General features: G+C 38.7%; 1 protein-coding gene across 1 annotated transcript; it reads right to left on the reverse strand.

Annotated features, from left to right (window-relative positions):
- Window positions 1-1,004: 1,004 nt before the first annotated feature.
- Window positions 1,005-27,738, reverse strand: LOC138954840 (uncharacterized). Its single transcript, XM_070326604.1, has 8 exons — window positions 27,603-27,738; window positions 26,983-27,108; window positions 17,824-18,027; window positions 14,409-14,537; window positions 7,365-7,571; window positions 6,186-6,291; window positions 5,755-5,808; window positions 1,005-1,146 (listed from the first exon to the last, which is right to left on the reverse strand). The coding sequence occupies exons 1-8, from the start codon at window positions 27,685-27,687 to the stop codon at window positions 1,020-1,022; spliced, it is 1,038 nt and encodes a 345-aa protein (XP_070182705.1). The 5' UTR covers window positions 27,688-27,738; the 3' UTR covers window positions 1,005-1,019.
- Between the last annotated feature and the right edge of the window lie 248 nt (window positions 27,739-27,986).

Consider the following 27,986-nt stretch of genomic DNA (forward strand, 5'->3'; position numbering starts at 1 on the left):
TGTACCTCTCTTCGTTTGAACTTTCTGAGCGTGTTTTTAATCCAAACATATCATATATATATGTTTTTTTAATCAGGAACCGACAAGGAATAAGATTAAATTGTTTTTAAATCGATTTCGGAAATTCGATTTTAATCATAATGTTTATATTTTTAATTTTCAGAGCTTGTTTTTAATCCAAATATAACATATTTATATGTTTTTAGAATCCGAAAATGATAAAGAATAAGATGAATGCAAATTTGGATCGTTTAATATAAAAAAATGTTTTGTTTACAATTTTTAGATTTTTAATGACCCAAGTCATCGCTTACTTTTTAAGCCTCCAAGCTGAAATGCAATACCAACGTCCGGCCTTCGTCAAAGATTGCTTGGCCAAAATGTCAATCAATTTGATTGAAAAATGAGGGTGTGACAGTGCTGCCTCAACGTTTACAAAAAGCCGGATATGACGTCATCAAAGACATTTATCGAAAAAATATTAAAAAACCCCATCTGGGGATATCATTCCCAGGAACTCTCATGTCAAATTTCATTAAGATTGGTCCAGTAGTTTACTCTGAATCGCTCTACACACACACACACAGACACACACAGACACACACACATACACACATACACCACGACCCTCGTCTCGATTCCCCCTCTATGTTAAAACATTTAGTCAAAACTTGACTAAATGTAAAAACACCCATAATTGTTTGATACATTTTCTAATTCCAGTATTTTGTTTAATTGGTGCATTGTATGTATGTGTGTGTGTGTGCGTGTGTGTGTGTATGTGTGTGTGTGTTTGTGTGTGTCAATGTGTGTGTGTGTTTGTGTGTGTCAATGTGTGTGTGTGTGTGTGTGTGTGTGTGTGTGTGTGTGTGTGTATGTGTGTTTGTGTGTGTGTGTGTGTTGTGTGTGTGTGTGTGTGTGTGTGTTTACGTGTGTGTGTGTGTGTGTGTGTGTGTGTGTGTGTGTCTGTCTGTCTATCTGTCTGTCTGTCTGTCTGTCTCCTTTAGTAAACAACAGTTTTACTTGTCTGAAAGCGAAGACGTATTTCCGGGTTTTGGTGGAGGAACATGCTGAGGTGTCGTTCCCATCAAAGACTGTTGCTGTCCTTGGTCTTGAGGCCTAGGGGTGCCTGGTTCGTCGTGATTCCTTGTTGAGAGAGAAAAAAACAACTTTTCGATGGCACACAAAAAGGCAATCGAACTCCTGTACAATACATGTTCAAATTTTTGTATTGTGTTCGATTGGTGTGTGTGTGTGTGTGTGTGTGTGTGTGTGTGTGTGTGTGTGTGTGTGTGTGTGTGTGTGTGTGTGCGTACGTGTGGGTGTGTGAGTATGTGTGTGTGTACGTGTGTGTGTGCTTGTGTATGTTTGTGCGTGTGTGTGGGAGGGTGGGTGTATGCATACGTGCGTTCGTGCGTTCATTCGTGCGTATGTGCGTGCGTGCGTGCGGGTGCGTACGTGCGTGCGTGTGTGTTGTGTGTGCGTGTTGTCTGTGTGTGTGTCTGTTCAACCTCAAACCTAATTTCTTCTTCAAAGGGTTAGTTTTCTTACTTATTTGAAGGTGGACACTGATTTTGTGTTTGCTGTGTAGGAAGCAGCGGCTTGGGTGTAGTTTCCGTCTTCCATTGGTCTTGTTCATCGGGTCTCTTCGAGGTTGGCTCTTGTTGATTCCTTGTTAGATTACAAAGTCAGAATAAAACAACGGTGTGTGCACTGTGTCATAATATCTGGTTTGTATATATAATGTTGACTGTTCGCCAGAAAATGTAACTGGTATTTTGCTGACATCTAAAAACAACAACAAACATAATAATAATTATGTAATCATAACAAAATCACGAGGTCCCATTTGACCTGAGAGCGCTAGAACAAAATTATAAAATAAGGAGTCGAATCTGCACGCCAGCTTGAGAAACAAACACTTTAATTACAATGCCTTTCTACACCAAAATGCTGTGTTTCAGTCTAAATCGACTAGGCCCTCAAAACAAAAGTTCGCATCTACTTTCTTTGAATCACAACTCTGGAGTTTATTTAGCAGTGTGTCTTGAATTTGGCACCAGTATTGACCATATACATAATCACATTCTCACCCAATGTAAGGCAAATGAAACAACAATTGACGACAAAGGCATGGACCGGTTACTCAAATGTATTGCCGGCGTTAGCAGTTCAATCCGAGCATAGCTGTGGCATATACGGCTATGCCAAATGTCAGTCATATTAGCTGGTACACCCTGTTACTATAAACTATCACAAAGTAACGGACGGACAGACGAACACAGACGGTGAGACAGTGCCGTACAGACAGGCATGTGATTTGCTGATATTTGTCAAGAACATAATTTGTCCTTTGGACTGTTTGTCATTCACTTCATTGTCGTGTTCACATATTTAGGTAGCTCTTTCTCGTTTAGGTTGGTCTCCGCATTTGACATGGTATCCTTTGTCTTCATCCATTATTGTCTTTGAATTAAGAGAAAAAGGCAATGTGTGTGCCATATCATTGTAACGTAAAGAACGCAATGTTAAATTGCAAAGGTCAAGCTCTGCAAATAATAATGGTGATGTCCTTGTCAGATCAGTATATTACCAGTTATGCGTTATGCTTGCCATTTGAATAATCTCTGTTTTCAGGGGGCGTTTGCTCAACTGAAGTATACAACTACAAAAACGAACACCAAAATAATTACAATGGATATCGTCTTTCTCTTCACAACACAGTTACACTTAGCCATCATAAACACTTGTTTTTATTCAGCTAAACCGCCTTGCACTAAAGCTAACAGTACAGTAACCAATCTGACAAACAACACACGTACCTAAAGTGTGGATGGTTACCTAAGAGGCGGCACTGGGTGTAGTGCCTTTCTAGTGCACTTGCACTACAACAGCACTGGGTGCAGTACTCGCTCCGGCATCGAAGAATTTTGCACTAAAAAATGCACAAAATTTGACCTATTTCGTCGCCTATAGAGGACGGAAAGAATGTCATTTTGAACATTGTTATGACATTCTTTCCGTCAAAAAAGTCAATTTAACGGTGTTAAATGAAGCGACCATCCACACAATTAGGTTGCCATCCAGAGTTTAGGTTGTCATCCACGTGTGGATGGTTGCCTTATGGTGATTTAGGCAACCAAACCTGTGGAAACATGGGTACACACACACACACACACACACACACACACACACACACACACACACACACACACATTCACACACACACACACACACGCACACACACACACACACATACACACACACATACATTCACACACACACACACACACACACACACACAAACACACACACACACACACACCAACATCCCCAACACACACACACACACACACACACATAGGTTGTTTTGGAGACTTACAGCAATACTTGTGTCAGTATGTGGTTTGTGTTTCTGGAGGGCCCCAAAGGGTTTAAAATCGTGATCGTGATTGGCGTTTTTTGACTTTTCTGTGACCGTGATTGCCGAAATTTCCATTTCTGTGATCGTGATGGGACTTTGCCCGTGATCCGTGATGACAAAAAAATCAAGTCTCGTGATCGTGATCGTCATTTGTTTTCGTGATCGTGATGGGCATTATTGCAAAGCATTTTATTTTCAACGTACATTTTTCACAGCTGTATCACTCTATGATCCTCTATTCGTCAAGGAGCCAATCCCGATTGAAGGGAAGCAACAACACATTCAGAAATATGATTTTGACAGAAATCAGAAGGCAAATTGCAAAAGTCTGCCAAATTTCATCCAATGGAAGGGCTTCGTGCAAAAGTTTTGAGTGCATTCAGTCAAATTCGAATTCGAAGATCAAAAATGGCGTGCAGCGGTACTGTCATCGAACTTCTGTTATATTTTGTGGATTCAAGCCAGACCAAAGCAGGCGGCGAGAATGCCTTTCTGCGGGTCGGTCTTTCCGAAGACGAAATATCAAGGTATGTTGATCTATGTTGCTCTATGACTGTTCTGAATGAAGGCAAATATCTTGAAATTTGTTCAAGATCTTTGAGTTTGAGTGAGATCATTGACATTGTCGACATTGCCACGTCCGGCTGTCACTCGCTCAGTGTGACCTCGACTGGCTCGAGATCGAGTCTGCGTGTAGACAAAACCGAAACTAGAAATGTGTTTTTTCATCCCAGCAACGTGGACACGCTTGGCATATATTCTAATTGTCGCTTCTTTGCATTAAGCTTGGATTTATTTTAGCGCCTGTAAACTTTACTATCAACAATGGGTTAAATTCAGAAACAATGGCGGGGAGACGTGTCAGTTTGGGTCATTTGATCCTCATGTCAAAGACGATCAAAGTCATGTTCGTTGGGGATTTTGTCAGGCATGCTACTTTTCCGGTAATTGCCGGAAATCCGATAAAGCCGTTTTCAAAATCCGGTAAAGTCAAATTTATTCCGGTGAAGTTGAACAATTTCCGCAAAAACGATCCGTGTGAATATCGCGCAACGCGACCGGGCGCCGGTCTGAATGAAGCCAGCCGCGCACAGTTGTGTTGTTTTCACCAGTTTGGAGGTGTGCTGAATGGTGGTGGGGGGAGGCTAAAATAGGATTTTTAACAAGATCACAACACTATTACAGCCCTGAAAATGATGCCCAGAATGCACCAGATTGCACAGAATTTAACCGTTTTTAGAAAAAATATTCGGGGGGGGGGGGGCATGCCCCCGGACCCCCCTCTTTCAGGTAAAACCATTTTTGGCCTGTAGCATTCCTGTTTGTTTTTCAAGGCCATGAAACCAGGCGATGGTGTACCTCAAATTGTATGGCAAAGTTGAAAATAAAGAACCCATTACACATACATGTACTTTAATTTCAATCCACCCAATAGTTTTTGAGAAAATGGGTTTATAAGATTTAGCTCTGGAAATGTGAAATTATGCAAGTATATATTCATGTGTGTGAGTGAGGGTGTGGGAGTTGAATGTGTATGAGTGGGGAGAGACAATGACAATGACAATGACAATTCTTTATTTTACGAGGGTAACAGAATAAGCATTGGTATACTTTTTTGCATCTGGCCCTCGCCCTAAAGAGGGACTAAATATACTATAATAACTACTACTACATACTTACATAATCAAACATATGAAACATTGTAGTTTATAAATGTTCATGACAAGGTGCAACGCAAAAATGTGCAAGTCAAATAGAGTCAGAATACTATGCAATAGTACATCAACTCTGCAAGACGAGAGAGAGAGAAAACAATGAAAACAACATTCGTGTTACTGATTACAAATCATGATATGTATTTCTATGTGTGTATGAAAGAGAATTCAACAAATAATAATAAAAAAAATGCAACAGTTGTCACTTTGTGTTGAATAAACAATAGCTCCAGAGGAGCGAATAACTGTGTGGTTGTGTTTACTTTGACACGTGCTTTCTGTACATGCAACTTTTACCGTGACCGTGATTTGCCACTGGTGTTCGTGATCGTGAAAACAAAAATCAAGGTAACTGTGATCGTGAAAACAAAAATCAAGGAAACTGTGATCGTGAAAGCTAAAATTTTCCTTCCCGTGATCGTGATGATACCCCCCCTTTGGGGCCCTCTTTCTGGTATTAGGTCTGTGCTCAACCTTCCCCAAGAATTGTGTTATGTTCTGTTAGGAACCTATTTATCACAGGGAATAAACAAAACTTGCAGAGTTGTAGAGTGCAAGAAACAGTATGATTTGAGTACACTCCGAACAAAAATCAGATAAAGTTATAAGGCTCACCGGTTTGCTTTGAATGGGAGTCTGCGCATGCATTTTTGCAAACATTTCGGGTTCCTGGAAAACAGACAAACGTTGTTTTGAAACAGAACACAATCATACGCATGTTTGTTAACCTCATGTACACACACCCAATGAGAAAAATACTAATTCGTATTGATAAACATTTGGCCTTGAACCGTGTAAAATGTTCAATTCTCGGGCAAACCAACAGTGTGTGCACACGCTTTGCTTTGTTCTGCTAAAATACATAATCACTACAAAACACAATGATACAACGAAGAAACCATGCATACCTTACTAGGTCTAATCTATTTGTAAAAGAGCACATAAAGTAGACATTATATTTTATAATAATGTTCATTACTTTTTAGGAGTTAAGCCCTTCAAAATCGGGGTTCAATGAAAATGTGATTGCAAATATTGCCTCATACCTTTTCCAGACCAGCAGTCCAATGCCGATCATGAGGAGGAGACAGAGACAAACTATGAGTGCAGGTATCCAACCTTTGCTGACGTTTTCATCTCCAGTCACTGTATCTGTGATTTGTCGGAAGTAATGAAATAAAAAACAAATTACTTAGTGTGCACCCTCGCATATGCCTTGGGCTAGGCGAAAAGTGCTGTTTAAAGTAATTTTCTCAAAGAAACCATGAACACAGGCATATAACAGCATACACAAATGTAGACATGTTCATTATCTGACATGCAGAGTCTTTTAGGAACTCGGTAGCAGCTAGGCTAACCCACCCTCCTCCTCCCATCAAGAACATAACCTCGTGGAGAACTAGTTTGCAATAACAACCATCCCCACAGAAACCTGCCTCCGCCAATTACGGTAGGACAAATCCAACCAGACACCCTCCCCCAATATTTATAACTCTATATGTGCGATTGCGTGTGTGTGTGTGTGTGTGTGTGTGTGTGTGTGTGTGTGTGTGTGTGTATGTGTGTGTGTGTGTGTGTGTGTGTGTGTGTGTGTGTGTATGTGTGTGTGTGTGTGTGCATGTGTGGTGTGTGTATGTGTGTGTGCCTGTATGTGTGTGTGGGTGTGTGCGTGTGTGTGTGTGTGTGCGTGTGTGTGTGTGTGTGTGTGTGTGTGTGTGTGTGTGTGTGTGTGTGTGTGTGTGTGTGTTTTAGAGAGAAAAACGGCCCATTTGTCCTTGTCGTGGGGTGTGCAGTGCATGTACTAGTTGAAGTCTGCCAAAGTGATTGCACGTCTCATTGTTTTTAATTTGTTTGTAGGGGTGGGGTTGGGGCTTAGTTACAGAATAGCTTGCTTCACGGCAAGCATAGTCTGGGAACATGTTTCATATTAATCAAGTCTGGTTTCGGCAAGTCGGCATTCATTCCAGACCACCAAAACAATTGATATTAATAGTGTAAGCATATTTAATAACAAAAGCAAAGAATGCACCAATGCAAACATGAATAACTCAATCAAATAAATATAGTTTTGACAGTTTAATCATGTTGACTGCACACATGTTATCATACCTATCAATTAAAAAGGCAAACATGGGTGGGGAGAAAAAAACGCGCTCATTAAAGAATAGTCATATCCATGAAATTCAAAGCAATCCAAACTCAAGAAAACACTAGAGACGGTATACCTTTGACATGTAGAGAACAGGCGTCGAATTGTTGAGAAGAGCCATTGGCGTAAACTTTTAACACATACGTGTCTTCGAATGTCCTGCTCACGTTTGGAATCAGCAGTGTCAGTGTGTCATCAACTATTCCATTTGACTGGTACAAGTGCGGACTGTCGATGTGACAGTGTATTGGTGATTTCCGAGTACAAACCAATATATCTCTGCCTGAAATATTCAAAATGTATGTTATAAATGATCCACCTGTGTAGAAGAATTGTTTTCCAAGTATACAGAGTTCAGGACACAATGCATATGTCTGTGTATAAGGGAAGGGCACCGAATAAGCTCATTATATTTAGTCAAGTTTTGACTAAATGTTTTAACATAAAATCGAGACAAGGGTCGTAGTGTGTGTGTGTGTGTGTGTGTGTGTGTGTGTGTGTGTGTGTGTCTGTGCGTGTGTGTGTGTGTGTGTGTGTGTGTGTGTGTGTGTGTGTGTTGTGTGTCTGTGTGTGTGTGTGTGTGTGTGTGTTGTGTGTGTGTGTGTGTGTGTAGAGCGATTCAGAGTAAACTACTGGACTGATCTTTATACAAGTTTACATGAGAGTTCCTGGGTGATATCCCTTTTTGTAAAAGTTAAGGCGGCACTGTCACAACCTCATTTTTCAATAAAATTGATTGAAAATTTGTCCAAACAATCTTCGTCAAAGGCAGGACTTCGGTATTGCATTTCAGCTTGTAGGCTTACACATTGATTGATGACTTTGGTCATTACAAATCTGAAGATTGTAATTAAAATTGTTTTTGTACAAAACGATGCAAAAACAATTTCATATCATTCTTCGTTGTTTCCTGATTCCAAAAACATATACATATGTTATATTCGGAGTAAAAAGAAGCTCTGAAAATTACAAATATAAAAATCATGATTAAAATTACATTTTCGAAATTGATTTAAAAACAAATTCATCTTAGTCCTTGTCGGTTTCTGATTCCGTAAACATATAGATATGCTATGTTTCGATTAAAAACACGCTCAGAAAGTTAAAAAGAATAGAGATACAGAGAAGCGTGCTATCCTGCTCAGCGCAACCACTGCCGCGCTTTTCTGGATTGTCAATTTCACTGCCTTTGCCACGAGCGGTGGACAGACGATGCTATACGAGTATACGGTCTTGCTGAAAAAATGCAGTGCGTTTAGTTTTATTCTGTGAGTTCGACTGAGCTTGACTAAATGTTGTATTTTCGCCTTACGCCAATTGTTTTGTTTCATGCTCATGACTAGCTTGTTTTCCCGCGAACAAATTCCATGTTGTACTTCGTTGTTGTTGTCTTTTCATGTGTGCATTAGACCTAATCAGAGCCAATTAGCTTTGATGGACATTGTACAAAACAATTGAATACAGAAACGTTTACAATGCTAGGAGCCTGGTATTGACAATAAACGCGGCTAGACAAGTAGAAAGCACATGGCAGTGTTGTGACCACGTGATGTTTTGTTTTGGTATGCCTTGCTCCTCCACCGGTACAGACGTTGGTTTCCTTTTACGACCCGGGTTTTTCCAACTTTTAACGAGAGAATGTTCCGTCACTTGTTTTCATTCTACATCGAATATTTTGTCATCCAGCCATGTTATTAAGCCGTACATAATACATAGAGTAGCTTCGGTGAAAATACTTCCAGTCCCATGCCACACGAAAAACCACGTGATCGGTATAATTCAAAATGGCGTCGATCGATCGACCCAAACTGTGGGACATGGATAATTCCAAATGTGCGAAAATTAGGTGTTTTTGCTACAACTGTGTACTTCTAAATACTTGGATAAAGTTCCTGGAATCATACTCCTTCGAAGTTTCGTCTTAAAGCCCAGCGGCAAGATCCGAAGGTATGTGTTACTTGTGTTCATGTCTGTTTACCTTGTCTTCAAATTCTTGTGTTTTACATGTTGTTTGTTTCAAAGCTGTGTATACTCGTGTGGTCTTCTCTGCACCAAACGAGCTTAGCCTTCCTTCGAAGTATGACGTTTACCTAACGAACTTTCCGAACTCAACCTTAGTTCACACGAGTGCATGATTATCTATGTGTCGAACAGTTATTTCCCTTGTTCTCCCACACTGTCGTTGTTATGAAGGTGTGGTTTACTTTTGTGTTCAATGGACTGAATGCTAAACAGGCTTTAATATGCCACACAGCATGTTATCCAGTCTATATGGAGTGTTCTTTTACTCACAATGTGTGAACAGACCGGTTTCCGAATTTGTACATTTAATTGTAACGCGATAAATGAAAATAAGAAAAGGAAGGATGTTTTCAATTTTTTGAGGAAAAAAAATTAATATTTATTTTTTACAGGAAACACATTTGAAATACCAAGATGAACAATATGTAAGAACATGCTGGGGCTGCTCAGTGTGGTTGTCTGGATGCGCCTCTAATAAAAACGGTGTTGCGGTGATGTTTAATAATAACTTTGAACATAAAGTGCACAATGTTGTTCGTGACAATTATGGTTGTTTCATTATTATGGATGTTGAATTTTTGAAAAAGAGGTACACCATTGTAAATATATATGGACCTAGCGGTGGAGATAAAGCCTCATTTTTTGAGAATGTAAGCGCAATGATTAGACAGATTGGAAATGATTATGTTATTATTGGTGGTGATTGGAATGTTGTGTTAGATATGAAAGTGGATATGAGGAATTATGTATGTAATGTAAATCGGCCCCAGTCAAGAAAAAAGATAAGAGATATGATGGATCTTTATGATTTGATAGACGTCTGGAGGGCTCTTTACCCCGATAGACGCCGTTATACATGGAGGAAATTTAATTCCCTTAAACAAGGGAGATTGGATTATTTCCTGATGTCAAGTAATTTGCTGATGGAGGTAAACGGTTGTGACATTGAGTGTGGTTATAGATCTGACCACTCGCCAGTAACACTTACATTAAAGACAGAAGATATAAAAAGAGACAGACCTTTTTGGAAATTTAATAACTCGCTGATGTTTCATAGTTAATATGTTAAAGAGTTAAAGAAACTAATTATTGATGTGAAGAAGTTCTACGCACTGCCAGTGTATGATATGGATGGTATATATTTAATACCCAATGATGAAATACAATTTAGAATAAGCGATCAGTTATTTTTTGAAACCTTATTAATGGAAATTAGGGGAAAGACAATTGCCTACGCCTCCGAAAAGAAAAAAAGAGAAGTAATCCTTGAAAAAGAATTAATGATGAAACTACAGTTATTGGAAAATAATGTGACCAATGATTCCTTATTACTGATTGAAATGTTAAATACCCAGCTGGAAAACTTGAGGAAGAAAAAGATTGATGGTATGTTGATAAGATGAAAAGCTAGGTGGCAGTTAGAAGGAGAAAAGGCGAGTAAGTACTTTTGTAATATGGAAAACCGCCACTATCAGAATAAGGCCATGAGTCTTTTGCAAAACGGCGACACTGGTGAATTAATATTTGAGCACAGACAGATTTTGCAAAACGTGAAACAGTTTTACGAAGATTTGTATAATCTGCAACCAACAGAAGATGTTGATTTACAGGAACTATTTATGGAAAAAACACATTCCGTTTTGACAAATGAAGACAGAGATAATATTGAGGGGAATCTTACCTATACTTAAATGTGCACAGCATTACGGAAAATGAAAAACGGAACAAGCCCAGGACCTGACGGGTTTACAACAGAATTTTATAAATATTTCTTCCAGGATATTGGATTATTTCTGCTGCGTTCTGCAAATGCTGGATTTCAATGTGGAGAATTGTCCGTTACACAGAAACAAGGCATTATTACATGCATTCCGAAACAAGACAAGCCAAAACAATTTATTAAGAACTGGCGGCCAATATCCCTGCTTAACATATCCTATAAAATTTGTTCATCCTGTATTGCGAATAGATTGAAAATAATGCTACCTAAGATTATTAGTGAACACCAAACAGGTTTTATGAAAGGAAGATTTATCGGAGATAATACACGTTTGCTGCATGATGTGTTGGTGTTTACTGAAAGAGAAAATATACCAGGTTTGCTGCTTGCAATTGACTTTGAAAAGGCGTTCGACAGTGTGTCCTGGCCCTTTTTACAAAAGGCATTGGATTTTTTCAATTTTGGAAACGATGTAAAACAGTGGATACAAGATTTTTACCAAGATATACAGACATGTGTTACAGTAAATGGCCAATATTCTGGTTGGTTTAATATAAGAAGAGGCGTCCGACAAGGCGATAGCCTCTCACCATATTTGTATTTAATATGTTCCGAGATACTATCACTAATGGTACGTAATAATTCTGTGATAAAAGGATTGAAATTGAATAACGAGGAAGTGTTATTGTCTCAATTTGCGGACGATACAACTCTTTATTTGGATGGCAGTAAGGAATCGTTTGTTGAATGTGTTAAAACTTTACAGAAATTTTCTAAATTTTCCGGATTAAAGATAAACAATGAAAAAACTCAAATTGTCTGGATTGGAAGAAAGCGAAATTCACAAGAAAGATATATGAGGGATATGAACTTCTGTTGGGACCCTGGGATCTTTGAAGCCTTAGTATTGGGAGTCAAATTTTCGACAAACACCGGCAACAATTTGGAAATTAATTATGAAGGAAAATTAAAAGAGATTAAAAGAATTTTAAACGATTGGAGCAGAAGACAGTTAACACCATTCGGTAGAATTATTATTTTGAAAACGTTGGTCCTTTCAAAATTGGTTTATTTATGAACTGTATTGCCAGACCCACCCGAAGACTTTTTACGAGAAGTCAATGCAGCCTTTTTTCCTTTGTGTGGAATGGTCAACGTGTAAACATTCAGCGAAATGTTGTTTGCAGACCTTATTTTCATGGTGGTTTGAATATGATTGATATATATACTTTTGTGGCATCAGTAAAGATACATTGGATTCGCAGATTAACGATGTTTGAATTTGATGTAAAAAAGTTTATTTTTGTAATGATACCTGGAATGAAAGACATATTTAAAGTGGGTGCCGAGTATGTAAACGATGTGGTAACCCTTTTTGGAAGGATGTTTTGAAACATTATAAGAAATGCTGTTCCTTAAGCGAGGTAATTAATGTGAATGATTTTGTTTCCGAATGTATACATTACAATTTGAACATTATACGAGACCACGGTACAATAGTATATAAGGAATGGATTGAAAATTATGTAGTGTTTGTCCATCAGTTGCTACATTTAAATGGACGTTTTTTTACCTTTGAAGAAATTTGGTTAAATTTTCCTTTTGTTCAAACTAATTTTGTATTCTATGAGGGAGTGATTAAGTCCTTACGAACATATCAGAGAAAAGTAAAAATTGATTCGTACGTTGAATGGTTTTCAGAATAGGGATTACAAACCGTGGCAGATTATTTGTAGAGGCAAACAGGCAATTAAAAAAGTTTTGTTTTAAATCAAAATTTGATGATAACCCTGCAGGCATGAACAGATGGAATATGTATTTTTACAACCTGAACTGGAAACAGATTTTTGATAAGTGTTTCAAAACAACTAAGGACACACAGTTAAGATGGTTCCAGACCAGATTGCTTCACCGCATTCTTGGTGTTGCTAGCCGGCTATTTGTTCAAAAGATTCTTGACAGTCCCCTTTGTGCCTTTTGTAAAATTGAAAATGAAACAATTTCACATATATTTTGGTACTGCCCGCTTAGTCGGAAATTTTGGACTGACTTGGAAGAATTGTTAAACAGAAGTGGTATTTACCGCGCAAATGTTCTTTTTACAGAAGAATTTATTTTGTTTGGGTGTATGAACAATGTTAAGGTAGATGTGGTTTTGGATTTTATCATTTTGTTTGCAAAGTTTTATATTTATAAGAGTAAGTTACAAGAGACAAGGCCACTGTTAGAAATATTTCTAAGAAATTTGAAATACAGATTTGAAATAGAAAAATATTCCAGTTTCAAATCTGGTAACATTACCAAATTTGTAGAATTATGGTCCCCATATGAAGAGTTGGTTAGGTAGTACGCTAGGTTGTGCAGAGATGTGATGATATATATGTGTTTTGGCTTTGATTTTTGTTTGTTTCTTTTCTTTTTTTGTCTTTGTTTGACGGTATTATTAACTGACTGTATTATTATTAAGCAGGTAATACGTCCATAATGTCAAGTATTGTAATCTGCATGCTATGTTAAGCTCCGGCCTTACTTGTAGGAGAACGGTATGTTATATGTCCGTCTGTCTGTTATGTCCTAATGCTGTGTGTTGTGTATACTTGCCAAACATATCTATTATAAATGTTGATGGATGAATGATGATAAATTGTAGACGGATGCATGTTATTGATTAAAAGCCCCACAATGATGTGCTTGGCAAAACAAACAAAAAAGCGGCTTAACGAATCATTGTAATAAGCCAAGGTTACTTAACAATAACATGATACAAGTAAGAATGCTAGTGAGACAAATTCAAATATCTATCTAATGTATATGTTTTTGATGGATGAAAACATAATTTGAAGCCCAACAAGAAATATAAGAAACTGATCAAAAGAGAGAGTATAAATAATTGTTGTTGTTTTATTTAAATGCTAAGTTGTTTGCAATTGGAATACCTTTGGCAACAATAACCAGCTTGCATTATCCAGTATTGCTATGTGTCCTCTCACCAGCAATAAGTCCACACAGATCAGGGGTACGCATTAATCAACAGTTGTGGTCACAATATGTTGTTATACGACATAAAACAAACACCCCCACTTAATTCAGGTGTCACAATTGTGACCCTCCACCACGAAATGAGTCGCATGTCACACCTCGCGCGGTTCTGCGCTAGGCTTAATTTAAGTCCGGGGAGTGTCTGGTAACAGTGTGTGGGTCACCTTAGTCACAGGCTTATAACTCAAACAGTTTTCGCTCTTTTCTAAAACGGGTTTCACCGCTGAATAGAGCATAACAATCTCGCTATGAAAATGTAAAAATATAAAAATCATGCAAAGGTGACATGCGACTCATTCTGTGGTGGAGGGTCACAAATGTGCATAGACAGAAGCATACCTGGGTTATCAGCTCGTCTCAACGTAGCAAAGAAGTCTTCAAAGGCAAGGATATCGGGCCTGAGAAAGAATGTAAGTTTTCCGATCTGGCCTTCGAAAACTGCTGGATTGTCACAGGTTTCTTTATTGGCTGTACACACACACACACACACACACACACACACACACACACACACACACACACACACACACACACACACACACACACACACACACACACACACACACACACACACACACACACACACACACACACACACACACACACACACACACACACACACATACTTCATTAAACATACACTTCTGTTTAGAGCTGAGCGTGTATACTACTGGTCATACAAAAAGCTATGCAGATATGCTTTAGTGCAGCTCTTTGTAATGATAACACCCATTAATATATTCAACAAACAGATTGATGTTTGCATAAGGTAGTGCCTTACACAGTGAAACCTACAACACAGACTCCCCATAGGCAACACGTTTTACATGTCATTAGAAAGAACAATCACATGTGTATGTAAAACTGTCGTTCCCCTATGTTGTCTAACAATGCCGTTTTAGCATGCATAACGGTGTAGGTGTCATTCCTATCAGAAGCCATGCAACGCCTTTTTTAAGCCGTGTTAGCGGGGAATGAGATAGTACAACCGGTACACTTTAGTAAATCCTCAACGCATTGCCTCCCCTTTTTCGATGATTTGTGTTCTAACACATGTCGTAAACGACACATGGGAGGCTTTTTTCGGTCACATAACTGGTTTTACAATAAACGACCTCTGCACTTAAACGCATCGCCTAGATTTATTTTTATGACACATATCATGCATTCGTTTGACACCTGCTAGTTCATGTACCAGTTTGCATAAGGAATGGTACGCTATTGAAAATATAACTCTGGGATATGCACAATTTATACACAGCACGTGATCATACAACAATACTTCATTTCCAGTTATATATGTTCAGTAATTTCAAAAAAGAACTTATCACTACGCGCGCAGGGCTATAAGATGTTTGAGTGATGAATGCGCCCTTCTTTAATTAGCTAGGAGCGTGGCACTGGAACTGACCGATGTGTCGGTTAGCGACTCGCGCAGAGCTTAGCTAGCACTTTGCAAGATTCCAGCAAGGTGAAAGGTCAGGTTGTTTGAATTGGTGACACGTTATTCCACCACCCACCCCTCTAGACTATCCATTTTATCAATGGAGGCACGTTTTGAGTAACTTTTTTTTGCTCTTGAGTTTTGTTTGTTTCATTTTGCTGGTTGATGTCCATATTAGTTGAAGTTTGTTTTATATCAGCTGGTAACGCTGTTTTGTTGTTCTGGTTGTTACCAAAGATGTTGCCCTTGGATGGGATTTTGACTGGCAAGGCTATGCTGGTCTTATACATGTTTGCTGCTTACTGGACCATATCTTTATTTTGTCGCCAACGGCTGTGTGTTGGTTTGTTGAATGTTTCTAGTGTGCCTGAAAAGGCAATGTGTGGGGGCTCCAGTCCCAGCAGTAGTGCAGGGGAGACTATCTCTTCAAAATTACTATTTCGCTCTATAATTGAACTTGGTTGTATTTTGTCTGTTTTATGGTAAGACGTTCTCTTTTTGAATTCATGATTGACGAGTTTGCAAGGGCTACACATGGTCCACAATGCCCTGCTGGGCTACTTGATGGTATCTTTGCCATGGGTCTTGTAATATTGTATCTTGTCCATGTGGCTCGTACTTGGCTTTTGTGCTAAGGGTCAATTCGTCATGCCCCAGCAAGTCAAGGGAGATAATTAGTCAGCAGTGCCCTGCTTGGCTATGCTATAGCAGCATTTCTTATTTCTTGTAATATGTTTTGATATTTGATGATGTCTTCGATTAGCCTTTTTTTGACCCAACAGAAGGGCAGGGGAGACAATCGGTCAGCAGTGCACTGCTGTGCTATTTGACACTAAACTTGTTCAGGTGTCTTGTAAATATGTTTTTGAAAATTGATGTTGAATGTCTTGACCCAACATTTCAAAATATTATGCCAACAGAAGAGACGTACATCGATTAAAATGTTGAATCGTTACGATTGTTTTAAAAAATGTCACAGGCATGACGTTGCTTGCACACAGACACAAATTTGGTATAACTACTATCAACAATGCTTTTAAGTATTACCACTGGTGTAAATATGATAGTCATGTAACCACATGATAATTAAACAACATGGAACGTTCAGTCAGCTATTATCGCTGTATGCCTTTCTAAACACACTGCTCATCACTGTAGCACAACAATTATCAAAACAACTGCAATCGTTCTTACAGGACTAGCACTTTTACACCAGTTGCCATACTCAATAGAAACGTCGGCAGTACTGGTATCAAGTATGTGTCTATATGCATACGAATTTATGAAATGTGTGCATGGAATTCAACAATTCTGTCACGTGTTTTAAAACTCTTTCCGGAAAATTGCATAACATCCAAAATTATAGTTGCAACGAAAGGCAATTTTCCACAAAGTACCTCACATGCGTAGGCATATAAGGATCTGATCAAAGCAATCGACTAGGCCATGGCTGAAAAACACATTTGTTGTCATGGTACTTTTAAAGGTTGTCGCAAAATCCTCCCTATCTTGGGCGCTTTTGTTAAACCAGCTTTTGTTTTCAAATAACGAGTATGATCACGCCAATCTTTCTTTACAAGAAATGTGTTTTGATGTCGAAAATCAAGTAATGTTAAAATACACGATCATTGACTCGTCAAATATTGAACGACAGAATAATGAGAGTATTGTTTTTAGTGTGTATTATGTACATGCAGGGGATTGAAACCCTGCAGACGTGTCAGAATCTGCAGAGAAAGAGGAACATTTCTGTTGTGAATGCAGTTTTTGAAACTTCTTTCAAGTGAAAATGACACATTAAGGTGCCAATGGTTGTGGTAGCACAAATGACATGTTCACTTCAAGTAATTTAACCGTTATATATGTTTAACTACTGACTTGAAGACAAGTTCAATACAATGAGCTGTTGGTTCACGCAATGCGCAAGTCAAGACACAAGGTAAAACACTATGTATCGATTGAACATTAGATGCTCATTCTGTGAGCCCTATGACGTCAGAGGCTGACAACAAATCATATTTAGGCGGCCAGCCGAGACTACAAAATAATGCACGTCTGTGTGCGTTCAATTGTAAAAACAATAAGGAATTTTAACCATAATCGATTGGTACATAATTGGGTGTGTGTGGTTTTTGTTTACCAAAATATGACATTTTCCACATATATCGACAGTCATTGTTCACCTCGACTGCTAGGAACACTGACTGTCTCGATCTGTGTAAAATGTAATATATTGGTCAAAAATACAAATAACGAATCATATCCTGATATAAAGGGGCACATACATCATTCATGTGCTTCCACTGTTACCTTTAACCACTAAACGGCAGGCGTCCGTAGGCGGTAATGTTCCTTTAGTGTAGGTAAGCAGCAAGTACGTATCTTCAAAGTCCTTTGTAATGCGTGGAATGAGCACCGTAAGGCTATGATTTGTTACACTGTGCAGATTGTATTGTGGACTGCTGACATTGCATTTAATTCCCAGTCTTGTGGTGCAGACTATTATGTCCTTCCCTGAAACAAAGCAATTCAAACCAGCAGCGAGAGTTTATACAATAATATGTTTCATATTTAAAGAGGGCAGGTTCAAAACTATCAATAATTACGAGGGGAAAATAGCTCCGAAAGTGAGGTCTGAATCAATGGAATTAAAGTCAAGGCAGACACACCTATATTTATAAATATAGCATGCTGTCATAATTGCAATAATCTTTTTTTTTATTATTTTTTTTATTATTTATTGTTCTTATTTTTTTTCACATAGGATAACGAAAATAACAAATGTCCAATTGAAACCGTCTCAACCATATCATTTACACATGCGCATATAAAAAGACAGTACAAGAAAGATAAAGAGGAAAGAGAGAGAAAGAAAGAGGAGTGACAGAAGAGAATAGGGATCAGGGAAAGAAGAGAAAGAGGATAGCGAGCGGTGACCAGGCTTTACAGTTTACCTACACAAATAATTTTACAAAAAAAACAACAACAAAAAATCATTCAAACGCATGCCTGTACAGACTCCAGTTTCTGTTGAAAGAAGTTAACTTATTGTTAACCAATGCATTGTGCTTCTCTGCCAAAAATCTTTGTTTTAGAGTTAAAACAAGAACCTGAAAATGGGGGCAGGTCGCTCGTATTTTAGATGTATAAATGTGGTATTTTGCGATTAGAAGGAACAAATCAAAGGTTTTGTCCGTCACACAGTTTGTTTGGTAGCCACAGATAATAAGTTGCTTATACAGTCTAACATTAGTACAATGTACAAAATTGTCTCGCATCCACTGAAGGAAATCATTCCAAAAAGCCTGTGTTTTTGTACAGTCCCAAAAAAGATGTTCTAGCGTTTCCTCCTGCTGTCCGCAGAAAGTACAAATAGGAGATTCAACAATTTTTCTCAGATGCAAAAAACGCTGGGTGGGTATAATTCTATATATCAGTCTATATTGAAACCATCTGAGACGTACGTCCTCAGTTGTTCTTTTAATTTTTAGAAAAACCTTATTGACATCTACATTACAGTTCAGTGCAGCTGACCACTTTTCAATACATTTCAGAGGATCAGTACTCTTAATCAAATATCCATAGACATGTTTAGAACCACCACTAGCCAAGCACTGCCAAACACATGGGTCACTTACCAAAAATGTATCACAAAAGTCAATTTCTAGCTTACATTGATACTTCTTAACAGCCCGTACTATTCCTTGATATAACAAAAAATTAACAGTCACATTTGGGTATTTTCTGCTAAATTCATCATAGGTCAAAAATCCATCTTCCTTCAGCAAGTGACCAACAGAAACAATACCACATTGTGCCCAGCTTCTAAGAAACAACACCTTCTTGTCTCTGCATATATTGATATTATAAAAAAGACATTCAGATACAAAGTCATGAAAAGAGGATGGAATACATTTGTTACACACTTTTTTTTATAATGTTTAAAAACATCAACCCAAAAAGGATTAACAATTCTTTGCATCAGTACATTTGCAAACTCGCCCCCACGTTGTTTCACAACTCGGACAGCAGGACATAATGCATAGAGAATTTGTGTAATTTGTCCATCATCATGTAAAACTTTCATTAGCCAGGTTATCTTCAATGACGATAGAAAAACTCTCACGTTAACCATTTTAAGTCCCCCCTCTTCGTATGCCTGATACATAGAGGTTCTTTTGATTTTGTCAATTTTCCCGTCCCAAACAAAATTAAACAGTAGTTTCTGTAGATTAGCTAGAAAATCCTCATCTGTGTCCGGCAAATTCATAAATAGGTAGGTAAGTTTGGACAATGCCAAAGTCTTAATGACTGTTATTTTCCCGAAAGGGGTTAAATTCCTTCTGGACCACGAGTTGAAAATTCTCTTAATCTCCACAAACTTGTTTTCATAGTTTAATGGAACAATTTCCTCGATGTTTGTCGAAAACCAGATACCCAAAACTCTGAAAACAGTGGGATTCCAAGCAAAGTTATACTCTGGCATAAACTTAACGTTAGAATTTTTAGAGGCTCCTATCCACACTGCTGACGACTTGTCATAGTTAATAACTAGACCTGACAAAGAAGCAAACGTCTGTAGTGTTTCTACACATGCACAAAAATAATCTTTGGTACCATCAAGAAAAAAAGGTAGTGTCATCAGCATATTGTGACAATAAAATTTCGACATCAAAAAAAATTCAGTCCCTTGATTTTTGGATTCTGACGCATCATTATTGCCATAATTTCGGCACAAATTAGAAAAATATAAGGAGACAAAGGGTCCCCTTGACGGGTTCCTCTCTCCAGGTTAAACCACTCTGAATATTGTCCGTTTACTGCTACACATGATTTACTATTTCTGTAAAAAGTTAATATCCATTTTTTTATATCATTTCCGAAGTTAAATTTATTCAGTGCTTTTTGTATAAACGACCATGCAATGCTATCGAAAGCTTTTTCAAAGTCTACCATTAACAGAAGGCCATCAGCTTGTCGTTCATTAGCATAAATAATAGAATCATAGAGTAAACGAATATTTTCGCCTATATTCCTACCTTGCATAAACCCTTTTTGATCTTCATGAATTATGGTTGGGAGAACACGTTTCAGCCTTTCAGCAATGCAGGTGGAAGCTATTTTGTAGACAGTATTTAAAAGAGTAATAGGACGCCAATTTTTTAGAAACCTTTTATCTTTCCCTTCTTTGGGTATACAGGTGATCACACCTTGACGTTGTGTTACCGACATTTCACCTTTTCTAAAACCTTCATTAATTGAACGAAGCAAGAAAGCACCTAGATCAATAAAGAAAAATTTAAAAAAATTCTGCTGAATATCCATCCGATCCGGGGCTTTTATCGTTTTTAAGTTGTTTTACTGCTTTGACTAATTCTTCTTTACAAATAATACCTTCAAGTCCATCACGTTCTTCCTCAGTCAAAACAGGATGTTCTAAGTTATTAGGAATGTCTTCATTCGTTATATTATGTTCCCTTGAAGCATACAACTGTGCATAGAAGGATTTAACTTCTTTAGTAATCTCATCACTGTCACATAAAAGTTCGCCATTGTCCTTTCCAATAAAGCACATAGCCTTTTTGACAAAGTTTCTTTTTTCAAGACTACAGAAATATTCAGAATTTTTTCACCATCTGCAATCCATATTGCTCTTGATCTAACAATCAACCCGTCTACTTTTTTCTGTCTTAACTGAAACAACTCTTGCCGCTTCTGTTCCAAAATAATTACATTCTCATCATTTAGATTACTTTCTAAAACCTTAATCTCATCCATCAGATCAATCTCCCTTCTGCAATTTTCTCTCTTTTTCTGCGCTGCAAACGACATAGTTTTACTTCTTATCTCTAAAAGTAGCATTTCGAAAAATAGTTGATCGTCAATAGTTAACTGTAACTCCTCATCATCAATCTCTGCAATGTTAACTGTATCATACACAAGAACAGCATACTGCTTTTTAACCTCTAAAATACATTCCTTAATTAAGCGAACATAATCAATATCTTTTAATAAACCATTATTAAATTTCCAAAAGGATCTATGCCTTTTAACAACATCAGTTTTAAAACTCAGAGATACAACAGAATGATCTGAGCAATATCCAGGTGAGATATTAACATCATCCACAACAAGACCAAGTTGTTCAGAGACAGCAAAATAATCAAGCCGGCTTCTCTGTGTGCTATTAGTTCTTCTCCAAGTATACTTTCTCACATCACCATGAATAGCTCTAAAAATGTCAACAACATCATGCTGTTCAAAAAAATCAGTTATTTCTTTTCTACTCCTATTTCTATACACATTGTTTGGATTGTTAGAGTCCAGTTTTGGATTCAAAGGAACATTCCAATCTCCCCCCATTACTATCAGTTCATTATCTAACAAAATAACACTGTTGAACAGATCAAGAAAAAACTCAGGATGATCTCCACTACTGGGACCATAGACATTCACCACTGTCATGCGTTTATTTAGAAGTTCAATATCCAACAAAATGTACCGCCCCGATTCATCTTTTATGGTATTGTGTAATTTGTATTCAAAATTATTTTTAAACAAAATCGCTACTCCCCTACTAGCTGAACTATCTCCGTTAACTACAACATCAAATCCCCACAGTGATCGGATGAAATTTTCATCTTCTGTTTTCCAATGTGTTTCTTGCAACATAAAGATATTATTATCAGAATTTCTCAAAAAGTCAAATAAATCTTTTCTTTTCTTATAATCATTTAGTCCATTTACATTGAAAGTGCAGATCCTGAGTTTTTCACAATTGCTTGCCATCATATTTCATAATCGGGTCTAGCCAACAGTAACAGAGAGTATTTATATAAAAAACCCAGAAAGCAAAGACAGTATACTCCTGCACTCACATAAAGAAAATAGAGCATACACGCTATGTAATGCACTTCTGCAAACACAACCCTGTAATAGATTAAACCAGCAGTCAGCGTACAAACACACACATGAATGATTTGACCTAGTAAACGAATAATGTGTAAACTTGCACTCACACAGATCTGGAAAAACAAACAAGTCAAATATACTTTCACAAGCACAGCACTGCAACAGAAATAAACCATGATCAGAGTGTACATGCACACCAAAATATTCAGACCTGGACAACAAATAATGTAGACATTTGTCCATATGCTCTAAGGAAAAGTCACACCTGCCATACACACATTCACAGAAACAAGCCTGCAACAGAAGTAAGCCTTGATAAGGAGACAAAAGCACACCAAAATAAGCAGACATAATAAGTGGGTCAGGTACACATTTGCACTTACACAGATCAAATAAACCAAACAAGTTGTATACACCATCACAAACATAACCCTGAAACAGAAGTACACCATGTTAAAGATAAGCAAACAAAAGCACCTACACATATCTAGGCATAAATGACATGTCAGGTACACATTTGCACCTACACAAATCAAAAATAGCAAACAAGTCATGCACACACCCACCAACATAACCCTGCAGCAGCTTTGGGCAACAATCAGCATACCAATGGCAATATTTACATAGATAGGCAGATATGCATGCACATGCAGCAAACAGATATTGAACACACTTGCACTTACACAAATATGGTAAAACATTTGACCACACACAAACATCTCCATGAAGTAGATGTAATCCACAGTCAGGATATAAATGCACGCATGAAGGAGACATGTCATGTACACACTCACCAGCAGAGTGCAAAAACAAATTCATGCACAAGACCCCAATCAGAAATTTGGCAATCAAATCCATCTTCTGAACATGCGGGGAGAAAGAATCAACATAAAAGGCGGAGTACACACATAACAACAGTTAAGTAACACACATGTAGGCCTAACTTGTTCGCACCTGGTCACCATAGAGAAAAAGGAAAATATAAGAAGCCAATACAGTGACAGAAAGAGGCACAATGACAGTGACAGACAGAGGGAAAAGAGAGAATGGCAGGAGAAAATAGCTGACAGACACAAACACAGGGACATGTAAAACACATGGAGAAAAAAGAACATACTTTCCGGGTAGAGCTATCACACCTCCATCTTGAAAAATCGTACAAATCCGTAAACAGACACATTATGTAACACACACAAAAGACAGCTTCATTGTAAATCCAACGAGTTCCGCGGCCGAGCACAAAGTGAAACTGAAGCATTGACTAGGCCTACACAGAATGCAGCGAACGTTTATCATTGGCTAAGACAGTCACATGGTATGAATGTTTACATACACGCTGCATAACACGCTTCAGCACACGTTTGTGATCAGTTGTCCTGTTTGTCTGGTGTTTTGTCTTTGCTTCCTTGTTTTGCACTGTCTGATTGTTTCTTTTGTTTCTTTTGTTCAATTTCTTTCTTTTTACGTTGCTGGAAACGGCGCTGGGCTGGAGTAGAAGCAGCGGCTGGGTCATTCTCAGGGATGGGGGGTAGTCTGTTCAGGTCTGCTACACGTTCAACACGGTGGACTGCGCCGGCCGCGTCTTTAGCGAAGATGGAACCCTCTGAGGTCCAGGCCTCACGGGTGCCAGGGTGATCGAGCGTGCACTGGAAGAGGATGTACTTTGATTTGTTGAGGTCTTCGACGATGACGACTTTCGGCTGCACATTCTTGAGGAGTTTTCTGTTCTGAATAACTTCACGCTTGTTTTTTCGTGAAACGAATTTCACAATGATAGGCCTGTTGAGACCTGCCTTTCGTTTGCCCACACGGTGTGCTGCCTCAATGTGCCATGGTTTGATGTTGGTCAGCTTCAGTTTGTCATGGAAAACTTTCAGAACTTTTTCTTCACTTTCTTCACCCGTCTCAGCATGGTCAAATCGAGAGGGCTCTTCAATGTACAGTAGTTTGACATTGTTTCTGCGAGAATATTGTTCGTTTGCCTCTACCCGATCATAAGCAAGTTTAGCGTAGTACTGGACCTCGTGTAACTGACTCTCTGTGTTTTCTTGCTTTTTCTCACACGCTTTGAGTTGCTTCTTCACATTGTCATTTTCTTGCTTTAGATCAAACACCTCTCCCTCCAGTTTTTCCACATTGAGTGCCAAGCTGTCAAATTTACGATTCACACTCTTCGGGTCTTTTCTTACAGCTAGCAGTACTGACATAAGATCCTTGTTTGAACATTCTCCCACCTCCATGTCACTGTCACCACTCTCAAGACCGGTACCACTCATTGTATTCAAGTCATCGTCCTCACCACCCGATGCTGTCATACTGTCACTCACATCATTATTTTTCCGGAGAAAAGAGTCTACAATTGAAGGCTGAGACAACCGCGAATTTATCACTTTCTGTTTTTTCTGTCGCTTCGGTGGCCTGGGCGTAGAAGTAGACTGAGCAGGGCCGGACTACCGGGGGGTTATGGGGGTTGCGCAACCCCCCCCCCCCCCTAGCCTAAACATGTACCTTACTTATTTAATTTTTTTTAATTATTGCTTATTTTATGCCGTTTCATGCAAGGAGCGACCATTTTCCTATCTCATAATATGACCTACCCATCAGCTTCAGGGGGCTTCGCCCCCTGACCCCCACTTCGAGGGGGGGGGGTTCTAGGGTTTCCGGACCCCCCCCCCAGCCCAAAAAAAAAATATTGAATGAGGTATGCATTTCTTTATTTTACATTGAGTTTCAATTTTTGGGGTATTAATCAGTGACAAAATCTGCTGCCTGTAACTGGTAATGATCATCCTCAGAATGCACCAGATTGCACCATTTTGCATCCTTTTTTTCAAAATTTTCCGGGGGTGCATGCCCCCGGACCCCCCTAGCAAGCTAGGCGCTTCGCGCCGTCGGCTCGGCGCTTTGCGCCTTCACACCCATATCTTCACAATTAATATACTTTTGAAAAAAAACACCCATAAAATGAACTGATACGCCCCTGCCGCCAGGGGGGACATCCCCCTGGGCCACCACTGGCAACCCCCCCCCTCCTCTTCGCCTAGTCCGGCCCTGCTGAGTGTTAGATAGGCCTATGTCACCTTCACCACTAGTGTCAGCTTTGCGTCGCTTCACTGATGCAGACCGGCTACGGTGCATGGCGGATCACTCACTCATAACACATCATGCATTGACAAGGTTCGTGTCTTTCAGGAAAAGTACGATAAAATTCACATATTCACGTCACATTTTTAGTAGGAGGATTACGACAGCCCAGAGGACTATCAGTCCATGTTACTAGAGCCCTAAACGACTTGAAATAGACGTTTTTACATCGTAGATGTTGAGAGCTCACAAAAAGACGTCCTCTCTACATGGGCCCGGAAGTGACGTCCAATTGCAATAATCTTAATACAATCACTTGTAAAGCAACGTTCCGATTATTCGTTGCCCGTTTATCTAACACAGTATTAAATATGTGTGTTAATTCATACAAACAGTAGCAATGGGAGACTTAATCGTATACGAATACAAACATTGCAAACATGTTCGAGTAAATTCAGATCTGCATGGCCCAGGATTTCTCAACAATTGTTGGGAAGAGGTGACTTTGAGAAGTATATATAAGTTCAGAACAATCTATTTTTGTAAATAATGATTCATAGTTGTGTGACATGCTATGAACTCTAAGATGACATTTGTTTAATAATCTGGGAAGAAGGTCGGTGCTGGTTTTTAGGTTTTCTTTCTAGCATTGTTTTGCAAACATACATAACTGCATGTGTTCTGCCTTCGAAGTTCGAGTTTGTCACTTACAGAGGTAAACAGTAAATGAGAGGTCAAAGTTAGTTTATGTTGCTGTTTTCTGCCATTGTTTTTGTAATTGTTGTTTTGTTTTGACTAACTTGATAAGAAGTATCAATCTCAAAAGCTTGGATTTTCAGGGAAAAATAAGCGCCGGTGCGTTTGTTATGATGACATATAAATATATAGTGTTTTTGAAAAATATGGACTGACCGTGTTTTGCCAGAGGTTTACCAACTGTATAGCAACAGGAAAGGGGAAGGTGTGTAGAACTGGACTTTCAGCAAGACCTGATGATTCGCCCACCTGTTTCTTCCGAGCGTCGAGGACCACACACAAAATATGTGGCCTTCCCTAGTCTGCGAACGCAATTCTTTAACTATAGGCTTTTATGTCAAAAGGCTTTGCACTATGCGCCTTGCCGAAAGGCCACGCCTCTGGACTACCTTTTGTTTCCATCTCTGAAGAAAAACAGTGCCCTAGCAGCAGCTCATATGTTTCATTTGATTTAATTAATTGCTATACATGTGGTGCATTTTGAGTACATTTTGATACTGTGGATTCCAGACATAGATTTGTTTCAGATTGGTCAAATTATACAGAAAAAAACACCTACATGGTCAGATCAATAGTATATTTTTCAAAATTTAACTTAACAAATACCCAACTGCCTTGGTGCACATGTTTACAACACAAACTTAACATCAACATAATTACAAAACAAACTACCATTATTTGATCAGTTTTCACAAACAAGCATGAAGTGGAGTTTACCTGGGTTGTCCGCTCGTTTAAGAATTGCAAAAAAGGCCTCAGAAGAAAATGCTTCAGGCCTATAGAAGAACTTGAGCTTTCCAGTCTGACCTTCCCAGACCAATGGGGCTTCACAAGGTGGGTTAGCTGTAAAACACACACACACACACACACACACACACACACACACACACACACACACACACACACACACACACACACACACACATACACACACACACACACACACACACACGAACGAACGAACGCACACACGCACGCACGCACACAATCACGCACGCACGCACGCACGCACGCACACACACATGCACTCACACACACACACGCATACACACACACACACACACACACACACACACACACACACGCGTGGATAGTGAACAAATCTGTGATCAAAAAAGTGTACCAGACAGCCACGCTGAGTACATTTTAAGACATGGTAAGTGTCGTCTTCATTATTGACAAGAACATGTGTTTTCCTTTTTTTAAGAAGTTGTTATCACAGTCGATATTTTAATACGAACATAACAACTCTCTTAATCAATGCAAAACAGTTAGCACCTTTTCAATTGTGTTTTAATTCATATGAAACAGACAGTGAAACAAACACATTATATCACCTTCATTGATTGTCATTTGCCGTGCAGTTGTCAAGGTTATCCAGGACAGGGCAACCATCAGCATGGCATTGTTGGACTCAGCCATAGCCTGCCGAGTACATGGAAGGTATTCATTATACGTCAAACGTGTATTTCACAAGACACAACCTAAACCTAAAAGATCTACACTGAAAGCCGGGGGCCCAGACGATCCCCTGCCCGAGGCAAATTGGTGTAATACATCTTTATCGACTTTTGAATTAACAGAAGCTGAAGTTGTCCAAGTGTTAAGGAATTTAAATTTATCCAAGGCCGTGGGCCCTGACGGAATACATAATAAATTGCTTGTAGATGGATTACCTGTTATCGTTCCACCGCTTACAGTTCTCTTTAACAGATCCTTGT

The sequence above is a fragment of the Littorina saxatilis genome, unplaced genomic scaffold, assembly GCF_037325665.1.
Source record: "Littorina saxatilis isolate snail1 unplaced genomic scaffold, US_GU_Lsax_2.0 scaffold_486, whole genome shotgun sequence".
In the NCBI taxonomy this organism is placed as follows: Eukaryota; Metazoa; Mollusca; class Gastropoda; order Littorinimorpha; family Littorinidae; genus Littorina; species Littorina saxatilis.